This window comes from Lathyrus oleraceus, chromosome 7 (assembly GCF_024323335.1).
Source record: "Lathyrus oleraceus cultivar Zhongwan6 chromosome 7, CAAS_Psat_ZW6_1.0, whole genome shotgun sequence".
NCBI lineage: Eukaryota > Viridiplantae > Streptophyta > Magnoliopsida > Fabales > Fabaceae > Lathyrus > Lathyrus oleraceus.
Window position 1 is genome coordinate 146,485,317 of NC_066585.1, and position 10,487 is coordinate 146,495,803.

General features: G+C 35.3%; 2 protein-coding genes across 4 annotated transcripts; one reads left to right on the plus strand and one right to left on the minus strand.

Moving 5' to 3' along the window:
- The first annotated feature begins 1,690 nt into the window (after window positions 1-1,690).
- On the plus strand, window positions 1,691-7,936 carry LOC127101040 (IAA-alanine resistance protein 1). Of its 2 annotated transcripts, XM_051038352.1 has the most exons (12): window positions 1,691-2,265; window positions 2,336-2,419; window positions 2,535-2,584; window positions 3,620-3,671; window positions 3,770-3,889; window positions 4,384-4,658; window positions 5,037-5,189; window positions 5,268-5,375; window positions 6,577-6,678; window positions 7,289-7,333; window positions 7,410-7,573; window positions 7,691-7,936. In XM_051038352.1, exons 1-11 carry the CDS (start codon window positions 1,911-1,913, stop codon window positions 7,563-7,565), a joined length of 1,500 nt encoding a protein of 499 aa, XP_050894309.1. In that variant the 5' UTR covers window positions 1,691-1,910; the 3' UTR covers window positions 7,566-7,573; window positions 7,691-7,936. The 2 variants fall into 2 exon arrangements, with proteins under 2 accessions (XP_050894309.1, XP_050894307.1); XM_051038350.1 differs by having other exon boundaries at window positions 7,410-7,936.
- Window positions 7,937-8,193: 257 nt separating this feature from the next.
- LOC127101042 (uncharacterized) lies at window positions 8,194-9,563 on the minus strand. Of its 2 annotated transcripts, none has more exons than XM_051038354.1 (3): window positions 9,305-9,563; window positions 9,019-9,204; window positions 8,194-8,683 (listed from the first exon to the last, which is right to left on the minus strand). In XM_051038354.1, exons 1-3 carry the CDS (start codon window positions 9,329-9,331, stop codon window positions 8,423-8,425), a joined length of 474 nt encoding a protein of 157 aa, XP_050894311.1. In that variant the 5' UTR covers window positions 9,332-9,563; the 3' UTR covers window positions 8,194-8,422. The 2 variants fall into 2 exon arrangements, with proteins under 2 accessions (XP_050894311.1, XP_050894310.1); XM_051038353.1 differs by having other exon boundaries at window positions 9,019-9,213; window positions 9,305-9,559.
- Window positions 9,564-10,487: the final 924 nt, after the last annotated feature.

The window sequence follows — 10,487 nt, forward strand, 5'->3', positions numbered from 1 at the left end:
TCAAATGGATTTTTGATGAACATGAAAGTTTTTCATATGGTTCTTAAGAACATTTTTCTCTTGGGGTCATCTTCATTTGACAAACACATCAAAAGTGGGGTCATCTTCAATTGGAGATTCCTCCTAAAATGCATTTTTTTGTGTTTTATGGTATAAGTGAAAGATAAATTTGATATAATACGACTTGATATTAATAAAGTTTGGAGTTTAGCACCCACACCATCATCCTACCAAAGTCGCCTTAGGCAAAACACCAACCGCCCATCCTCCTACCGTAGCCAAGAAGCCCAAACATCACAAAACCAAAACATCCCATAACCCTATCTCTACCAAACACCCCAACAACCTTTCCAAACTTTCCTCGACGCATCATTCACACCCATGTCTCCCTTCAACCGTCTCGGTCGACCATCCATGAGTCAACCACATCCCAATTTCTCTGGCATGGGTCATGAGCTCAACTACGGCGGTACACCATCATTGCATACTGAAGACTATGCTGAGTTGTCTGAATACCTCAACGGACCTTCTCCTGTAGTTGGTAGTGACGCTCCTGGCCCCTTAGATGATCAAACACCGGTGCATAATCGTCAACGTGGGTTAGGGCCAAGGGTTAGGGTAGCTAGAGGATGTGGGACCGGAGGTCGGTTAGGTGATCCCGGTCATCACCATTAGGTTTCTTTGTGTAAACTCCAAACTTTGTTAATATCAAATCGTATTATATCAAATTTATCTTTCACTTATACCATAAAACACAAAAAACTGCATTTTAGGAGGAATCTCCAATTGAAGATGACCCCACTTTTGATGTGTTTGTCAAATGAAGATGACCCCAAGAGGAAAATGTTCTTAAGAACCATATGAACAACTTTCATGTTCATCAAAAATCCATTTGAAACTTGGAAGGTCATCATTTATTTCAAAACATTATAGGTCATTTTGACTGAAACCTTAATTTTGGGTCAACTTCCCAAGGACCTAACTCACTCATTTTTTATGATTTTGAGGTGGGACCAAGTGCATTTGAAATTTTAAGATGTCTACTTCAATTGTTATGTTGGACAAAATTTCATAATTCTAAAAGAAACACATGTGATAATACAAAATATTATAGGTCACTTTGGACCAAAGCCATTGAAATGTGAAAAAGTCCAACTTCAAGTGCCCATAACTTTCTCATCAAAAATTCAAATGATGCAAAATTTAAGTCCAAATTCATTGTCTTGAAAATATCTACAACTTTTATGTTGAAGGTTTTGTCATTTGAGGCTTTTAGGAGGAGTCTCCAATTGAATTGGCGACTCCTCTTAAAACCTACACATAGGCGCCAATTGGATTGGCTAGGGCACCTGCCCTAGCCAATCCAATTGGCGCCTCCATTCAAGTTTTAAGATGAGTCTCCAATTCAATTGGCGACTCCTCCTAAAAGTGGGGTATTTTGGAAATTTTTTTGAAACTTAGAATATTTTGATAATTTTCTTGAAAAAATGGATTATTTGGGTAAAAAAACCTCTTTATGTCTTTCTAATAATTTTTTTTCTCTCTCAACAAAATATAACATTTTAATTATTCATTTGTATACCAAAATACTACACCAAAGGCATCAAAGGTAAGGCATCAAAGGTAAGGTAGCAAATCCCCACCCCTATATACAAGCATAGTAGTGAAACTAGTAGAATCTCAATAAAATAAAAGAAAAGAAATCAAAAGAAGCAACAAAAGGTATATTTATTTTAATTCCCCAATAAAATGTCACACTAGTTAAAAATGGATGTGATAATGTTCGGGATTATAATCGCCGTTATCATACTGTTCTTAATTATCGTCTGCTACATCACAATTGAAGGCACTTGCAACTCACGCTCTTAATTCAACTGAAGTCCACTTTTTCTTTTCACCCTTTCAATTTCATGGCAATGGCATTGAGTAGTAGTAGTAGAAGAAGAAAGAGAGTTGAATCGTCGTTACTCGTTTTCTTGTGTTTGTTTCTATGCTCCTTTTTGGATCTGGTAACTGCACATCAAGGTCACTCTCATTCTGAATCTAATATTCATCATCATCACTGTGGCGGTGGAGATGGTCATCACCATCATCATCACCATCACCATGATCATGATGATCATGACCATGATCATGATCATGGCCATGTTCGCCAGTCGATGCTTCCGGAGGAGTTAGCGGAAGAGGAGGATATGAAACTCTACGGGTTTGGTTTACCACATCACGACCTTCACTTTACTGGCTCCACTGAATTATCGGGTTTAGGTATTTTCCCCAAAATTTAGGGTTTAGTATTTGATATTTACATGGTGTATTTACTTATTTTGTATTTTAGGTCTTTGGTTGAATGCATTGGGCTGTTCATTTCTGGTTAGCATGGCTTCCCTGATTTGCCTCATTTTGCTGCCTGTAATTTTTAGTAAGCAGTTTCTATGTCATTTCGTTTCATGCAATACAAATTGTTAATTTCTCAATGTAAAATTGCTACTTACAGCACACAAATTTGAGTAATACGGGTTATTCATCTGTTTCAGTTCAAGGGAAACCATCAAAGGCGGTTGTCGATTCATTGGCTTTATTTGGGGTCAGGTTTCTTCAAGCTTCTTTCTTTGGTTTCACTATCTTGCTCTCTTTTGATTGCTCTTCTTTCATTAATAGGCATAGTATACAATTCGAATACTTTGTTTCATTAAATAATGTATTCTAAGACAGGATAATGATCTATTAGACAACGTCTTTCACCCTAAAAATATATATATTGTGGCACTAAAATTGAGTGTTTCAAGCTTGTCGGGTGTTATATGAGTACCGAACAATGACTTGTTTGAAAATCCACACGTGTCCGCCACTCCTTTAACCTAAAGTGTCGGTGCTACATAGAAAGAGACTAATAAGCTCTGCTTGACTTTCTTGTATTTCCCATTTTTTTTGGTTTGATTCATCATATAGAAGCACGTCTTTTTGATAAATTCTTTCACATTGATGACTATGATTATCCCTTCCCCGTAGCAAATGTAAAATTCTGATAATTATGACCTCATTTAGTACCTCCGAACTATGCTTGTTCTATTCCATTTTGATCATCCTCAAGTATTTTCTATGTCACATGAATTCCATTTTTCACTTTATGCACACATTCCTATGTGCACTTGCCTTCAATGTTAAAGGATCTCTCAGTGTGTTTTATATGCTTAGTTTCATGTCTTACGTTGTTCAGTATTGAATCTATTGATAATGGCATTTCTTCTGACTAAGATACCATAGTTTTTTGTGTTAAATTTGGATACTTTTGTGAACTTATGATATAGGTCAATGTATATTTGAAAAAATATTTGCTAGGGTGACTCTTCTAAATTGATTTTTTGAGGAAAAGTTATTGAGTATATATTAAATAAAATTACACATATGGCCCGTACTTCTTTCTGACCATCTTTGGGACTTTTCCTCATTATGGCATTTTTATACTTTATGTTTGTAAGTTTATGATTGCCGGCATGCTGGCAACTTAGAAAACTTACTAAATTACTCTCTGTCAGTAACTTGGTTAAATTTCTACCTTTTCAACTTTTGTTTCTGGTTCACTTTTTTGCTTCATGCTCATTTACCGTTTCTTTTTCAGGCAGGAGCTATGTTGGGGGATGCTTTTCTTCACCAACTACCACACGCTTTTGGTATGCTATGCATCAGAACATGTCTTCAAATAATATTTTTCTTCTCTAAAAATTGTTATCTCTTTGTCTACATACTTTATGATTGTATTTACTTGTAGGTGGTGAACATTCCCATTCTCACAGCGACCATGCAGACCATGACCATGGCCATGATGCTAGTTCTGGACATGGACATTCACATTCCTTAGCTGATCTTTCTACAGGAATGTCAATCCTAGGTTAGTAGTAATATGCTTGACGTATCTTACAAACCATGTCAATTATTCACCTCGTATACATATATTTTGGATTATTGGCTTCTTTTTCTTCCACTAACTAATTGCACGGAATAAGTTTTGATTTATCTTATCTTCGTTTAGGTAATTAATAACTTTAGCATCAGAGAAAGGAAGTATTTATACATTTTCTGTGGTTGTGATTGATCTCTTTCATCTCTAAATCCGTGTTATTAATTGCAAATAGCTGAAAGCCAAAAGTTTGCCATTTTAAGCCGACATATCCACCATAAAACGTCATGGAACCGCCATCCTTCACAAATTGGCCATGGCAATTTGGTTGTAACGCCACCACAATCCACTATGGCGTCGTCATGACCGATATTTGACAACACTACTCTAGATTTCTCTTGTCAGTTTTTTATATTTAGAAATTGGTATTATTTAGATGGGTTCTTAGAGCCACTCATTCTTATTAAGTTTTCTGGTTCTTGCAGCTGGAATTGTACTCTTTCTTCTTGTGGAGAAGCTAGTGAGGTATGTCGAAGAAAACTCAGGAGGAGCTAATTCGTGGGGGCATGGACACCACCACCATAACCACAACAGCAAGAAAAAATTGGAAGATGATAATAATTCTGATGTCAACAATCAGTCACAGTCTATCAAAACAAAGAAAGAGAGATTGGTAGATGAGGGGAAAGAAGACAATCAGGTATCACATGACTCATTGAAGGGAGATAAGCTAGCTCAAACTGAATCTTCTCTTAGAAAGGTAAGATGGGCATTTCATTACACTTGATTAAGGTTGGAACATTATTTGTTAGGCTTGAAGCATTATTGATGTCACAGCTATGCTAGGACTTTTACTATTTAACATTGGTGTAATATCGGATGTTTGGCTAGTTGTGCTAGTTATTAAAGATAAGTAGGATAATAGGATAAGATAAGCAAAACTTCAACAGCCATAGTAGGTTTGTTATTAGACATATATAACTGCTTCATATCATTTGTAGTACTGTTTAGAGGTGAAACCCGAGCAGCTTATTTTCTTAGTGTGATTTAGCTTCATTTAGGTTGAAAGGTACATTGAAAATGATGACTGATGAGAAAAAATTAACTGACATATGATGTATGAATTCTTGCATTACAGAGAATTGGAAGCAATACAACCAAAGATGATAGTCTCAATGATAATGCTGAAGATAGCTCCACTGATAATATCAAACCTTCAATTGTTAAAGAACCAGTTAGACCAGCAAGTAGTCTTGTGTTTGGCTATCTCAATCTTTTCTCTGATGGAGTTGTAAGTTGTATTGACCTTTTGTTTGTTTAATTGAAGGAAAGTTTTCCATTATTCATGTAAACTCTGTTAATATTGCAGCATAATTTCACTGATGGAATTGCATTAGGAAGTGCATTCATGCTTCATGGATCAGTTGGTGGCTGGTCTAGAACTCTGTTTTTGTTGGCACATGAAATTCCTCAAGAGGTTCAAATTCATCCTCATCCTATAACATGCTCAATTTGATGTCAATATTTATAACATTTTACCTCAGCATCTCATTTAGTTAGGCATAACATAGGTTGTAGCGGACAATTACAAAAGGTATTAAAGTTTGTCTGTTTAATTTGATGATATGCAGCAAATATGTATGTGTCTTTTGTGTCCTAATATTATATATGGTTATACTTCTTTCATTTTTCTTGTTGCTTGAACTACATAAAATGCTTAGTTATTTTGGTCACTAATCTGAACAAGAAAAATTAGCTCAAGTTTAGCTGGAAGACACTTCATTTTTCTTGTTGCTGATCATATTTAGTGCTTTCGATTTCGGTATTGAAAAACAGTTGGTTTGCATATGTTTCAAGAAACCTTGCAAATATCATAATTATATTATTCCATTAGTTATTTGGCGGCCAATACATGTATTATCAATGTGAAATACTTACGTATTTTTAGATACTTGGGTAGGGTTCTCGTTGGAATACAAAGAAGTGTTATATAAATTATATAAATTTTAATTCCTAGTCAGTTAAAATGAAGATAAAGTCATAATTACTTTGTAATCCTTATAATGGTTGAATCTGTTCGATGCTATGAAAGATAACTTGCTTCCTGCATAAAAGATCAATCGTTATACGGATTCAGAAGTGAAAGGTGATTTGGGGAAAAAGAAGACAAGGGTTGGAGAAATAAGCGATCGTGGGTTCACCTTCCATATTAATATTTCTAACAGCTAATTAGTAGTTACCAACATTCTGTCATGAAAAAGAGAGCTTCATGCTTACTTTTGCAACTATGATCAATCTAGCATGAGATCCCAGATATTAAGTATCTTGCTTTCATAACCAAGGTTTTAAATATCGGTTGTAGTCACTGCCGTGTCTAGATTCAGCGGACGTTTGCAATTATGGCCAGTCTAGCTTGAGATGCAAGATATTAAGTATCTTGCTTTCATGATCAAGGTCTTAAATCTCTGTTGTAGTCACTCGTGTCTCGACTCAGCTGATGTGATGGCTATTACGGTTATGGTAGTCTCTTTTCAGGGAAATATATATTCAATATTAGGTTATATGATGTTTTAATTGGGGAAACAAAACTGCTGCAAGGGATCACTCTTTTTACCATTTCTAACTTTATTATGTGTCGATTTATAATGCTTTGAGTGTAGTAACTTTTCTGCATACAGGTTGGTGATTTTGGTATTTTGATAAGATCTGGTTTCAGCATACCAAAAGCTTTGTTCTTCAACTTTTTATCAGCACTTGTGGCACTCGCAGGCACTGCATTGGTGAGTGTTGCCTTCATTCAATAGGGAGATGTTTAATGGATTCCCTAACACCATATATGCATCCAACATTTAACCAAAATAGAAATGTACATATTGGTTCAAGTCTCGAATTCCTTAGTTGGCAGGTTAAATGTAAATTCCACTGTAAATCCTCAATGAGGGGACTCTTTCTGACCTTGCATGAGATGTACCTCCCCTAATCTGATTTTTGTTATCATAAAAAAATAATATGCATATTGACAATAGTGTCATGAATTTTGTAGTTAGGACTTAAGTCACCTTATGAATCATATTGTATTCAAAATTAGTGACTGGAAGAGCTAATTTAAGTAAATGAGCATTTGGGGAAACAAAAGGATAGTCCAGTTACCTGTTTCAAAAAGGGAAAAATTCAAAATATGTTTGTAACTAAATTAAAATCATATTCTTAAATTCCTGTACCATATCCAAGCTATGATTTCTAAACTTTTATGGAACTTATAAAACTTTAAAAGCCGTTTTACGTGAGGGAATTTGCCGATTGAGTCATTGGACAATTGTAAGTTTTGCATCTACAATTATTAGTATGTTCAAATAGATTGATATAATACATTTCTTCTTTTTGGTACAGGCTCTGGTTTGGGGGAAAGATCCTGGGCAGTCATCTCTGATTGAGGTGAGGAATCTTTCATGATGTACCTGTTGGTTGAGTTGTAAACAAAATTTGGCACTGACTGTCTCTTATTTAACAGGGATTTACAGCAGGTGGATTTATATACATAGCCATTGCAGGAGTGCTTGCAGAAATGAATAACAATGGCAAGACGACGTTTAGAAGTACAGCCGTCCATATAATCTCACTGACAATGGGCATGGCTGTTGCCCTTGGCATTTCCCTTATAGAATGAATAAAATGGTCTCTCTTAGGACTTGCATATCTTGATTCTTGATGTGCCAATTATTTTACTAAATGTAAGCAAATTATCTAGGAAAAAAATCATTATGTTTTCTGCACAATATGTTGTGAATGCAGAAAAGCTTGTGGGGAAGGTGAATTGGGAGAAAATGATAGATCAAAGCAGAATGTTCAGGCTTAAACTTGCAATGATTCCCTAACCCTTACACAGAGTAAACTTTGTATAATAGAAGTCTCCACAAACCGTTTATATTTGTCAGAATATGTAGCAACATTTTTGCCACTGTTGAGCTGTATAGCAGTCAAGATGCTTTCTTCTTTTTATGCTCCTGAGATTAAAAAAAGAATTGTCTGTTTGATTGATATTGTGCATGTTTTCCTTCTGTGTTTGTTCTTTTCATTTGTCTTTTGGACAAAGGAAAGTTGATCTACATGAATCTCACTCCACACATTTTTTATGAGATGGAGGCTTTGATTTTGAACTTCCATGCATAGTATTTTAACAAGTAATTAGAACTGTCCACAAAGGTAGCTCGATTGATGAGCTAAGGGATGCTAAATGAGTTCAAACCTTGAAAACTAACATAATCATTACTAGTAACTCATAACATTTGTATAAATAAATTAAAAAGACAAGTAATTAGAATTGTATAATTCGCTGATTTCAAACACTTTAAAGTATAATAATGTCTCACGAATAAAAAACATGAATGATACATTCTTTTCGACAACAACATATGATGAAAACAAGGGGGCTCTTCATCCATCAATGCTTTGGCCCTGCACTATTTTGAAGTTCCTAGCTTATGATCAAAACGCATCACTCTTTGCATATAATTTAGTTCTTTGTTAAGACTCAAACTTGTCCAATTGCTGAAGCACTTGAAAGATAGTGATATTCTGGGATTGTAGGGGAGGGAGACTTGGCATTCTCATCAATGGAGTCATCACAATGTCTCCTCCAGATCCATGAGTGAGAGTGTGATGCCTCTTTCGTACCCCTCGAGCCGGGGCTCCCGTGTCCGTGGCAGCTGTTCTTCGTCCTGCCCCAGATATCTCCTCTCTCTTTCTAATGCTTTCTGTTTTCCTCTTTTCATGCATCCTTTCATCCTGCAAAAGTTATGTTTTTAAAATATTCATTATTTCCTCAACTTCAGAATGAACTGCAAAATACATTGAATAATGAAAATAAACTCTTACCATTGTACCATTCTAATCCTTTCAGTATTATTATCTATTATTATATTGCACATAAAGCACACCACATGAAATTTCTAATTTGAACACAAGTAGAAGGCAAATGCAGAAACATAGCATGTGCAGGAAAGCATAAAGTAAACATAAAGAAGAATGCTGCATTGTTTAAAATTCTTTACCATGCAAACATGCTTTGCCATCTTTAAGATAAGTAGATAACAAGAGAATGAATAATAGCACATGCTTACACTAATGACTGAAGATTCAGGCATTGGACATTTCACAGGACGATCTTCATCGGGTGGTTCTAAAGGGTGCTCCACTGGGAAGAAATCTGTGTTATCAACCCTCAGATGAGGATGATGGTACACTTCCATGATGATACTGCTCTGTGTAGTTGCAATACTCTCATCTATTAAGGAAAACTCCATCTCCTTTTCTTCCTAAAATGTACAAAATTAGTATAATATCTTTCATGAATACATTATAGAATGAATCTACTATGTCTTTGACCAAGAGAAGAAGAAAACTTACAAAGTGAACCCCACATGAAAATCCCATGAATATATATATACACTATAAGAAGATGCCAGAATGAAGCTGAGAAAATGTTGGTTTGTTTGTCTATGTAAGATTTATGTCTCTCTATGATAATGAGAGAGAAAGTGAAGATATGAAAAGAGAAAGAGAGAGCATAAAAAGAAGGAGAGAGAGAGAGAGAGGCAAGGTGGGATCAGCTTGCACGGTTGAAGAGGAAGAAAGATTCTCCCATTGGGATTTTGGTATTGCTTTTGAAATTTTAACCTTTTGCTTTTTCTTCTGTTGGTTGTTTTGTTTTTTATATGGGTCCTTGTCTCTTTTTTTTTCCCTTCTTTTTAACAAGGGTAGCAGTGTAGTGCAGTATGGTTGAAAATCTTACCATCTTCTTTCTCTCTCTTTCTCTCTCTCCCCACATACACTTTCTGCTTTTCTTGGATTTTGCAGGAGAAGGAAATAGGCAAAGGTTTTTGTGTTTGATGCTGTTACATTACACAATACTAGTATATTAAAGAGGAAATTAAAATGAAAGAAAGCATGGAAAAATGAGGTGAGGAGAAAGAGAAAGCAAGAGCCGAAAGCAAACATGTTATCTTGTCATTGGCCATGACTTTGTCTTTCAATTCACACTTTTCAATGCATTCCTAAAGTAAAGGCAATGCTGCTACGTATAACTAATATACTATTTCTCGTAAAAATAAACTTATACAATGGTACTGTATTAGAGGTTTGTAGTAGTTTGCATGCATATCAAAGCTTGCTACATTATCTTATTATATATGTATAGAGATTCATATACCAAAGTATACAATGCTGGATTATGTTGAGCTTCTTCACTCCAAGAGGGACCGCTCGAGAAATGTAAAGGCTAGTTAGTCTAGTTGACAAAGGGACCACAAAACAAATACACATCACTTAATTCCTAGTCCAAACAAAAGCATACAAAATCTGTTTATTGTGTTTGCTACTTGTCTTTTGAATAGAGGGAAAAGTCTAATCGAGGAGATTGTTTATGTGTTTTTAGCTCTGATTTAGTGTTTTAAGGTTTGATTAATTTGCTTTCTCTGTTTGCATCAGTAATTGTGTCATGCTTTGTATTGATACTTGAATCGTGAGATACTCCATATTCTGGTTGTTATTAGGCCATTATTATTTTGGGCCTAGTTTGATGTAGTATCAC

What these genes read in the sequence shown, in the direction of transcription:
- LOC127101040 (XM_051038350.1), top strand. Translation starts at nt 1,911, where the DNA reads ATGGCAATGGCATTGAGTAGTAGTAGTAGAAGAAGAAAGAGAGTTGAA. An exon ending in TACAGGAATGTCAATCCTAG is followed by an intron (nt 3,890 to 4,383) that starts GTTAGTAGTAAT and finishes TGGTTCTTGCAG; the next exon opens with CTGGAATTGTACTCTTTCTT. An exon ending in ATCTTTTCTCTGATGGAGTT is followed by an intron (nt 5,190 to 5,267) that starts GTAAGTTGTATT and finishes TTAATATTGCAG; the next exon opens with CATAATTTCACTGATGGAAT.
- LOC127101042 (XM_051038353.1), bottom strand. Translation starts at nt 9,331, where the DNA reads ATGGGATTTTCATGTGGGGTTCACTTT. An exon ending in TTTCATGTGGGGTTCACTTT is followed by an intron (nt 9,214 to 9,304) that starts GTAAGTTTTCTT and finishes TGTACATTTTAG; the next exon opens with GAAGAAAAGGAGATGGAGTT. An exon ending in CTGAATCTTCAGTCATTAGT is followed by an intron (nt 8,684 to 9,018) that starts GTAAGCATGTGC and finishes TAACTTTTGCAG; the next exon opens with GATGAAAGGATGCATGAAAA.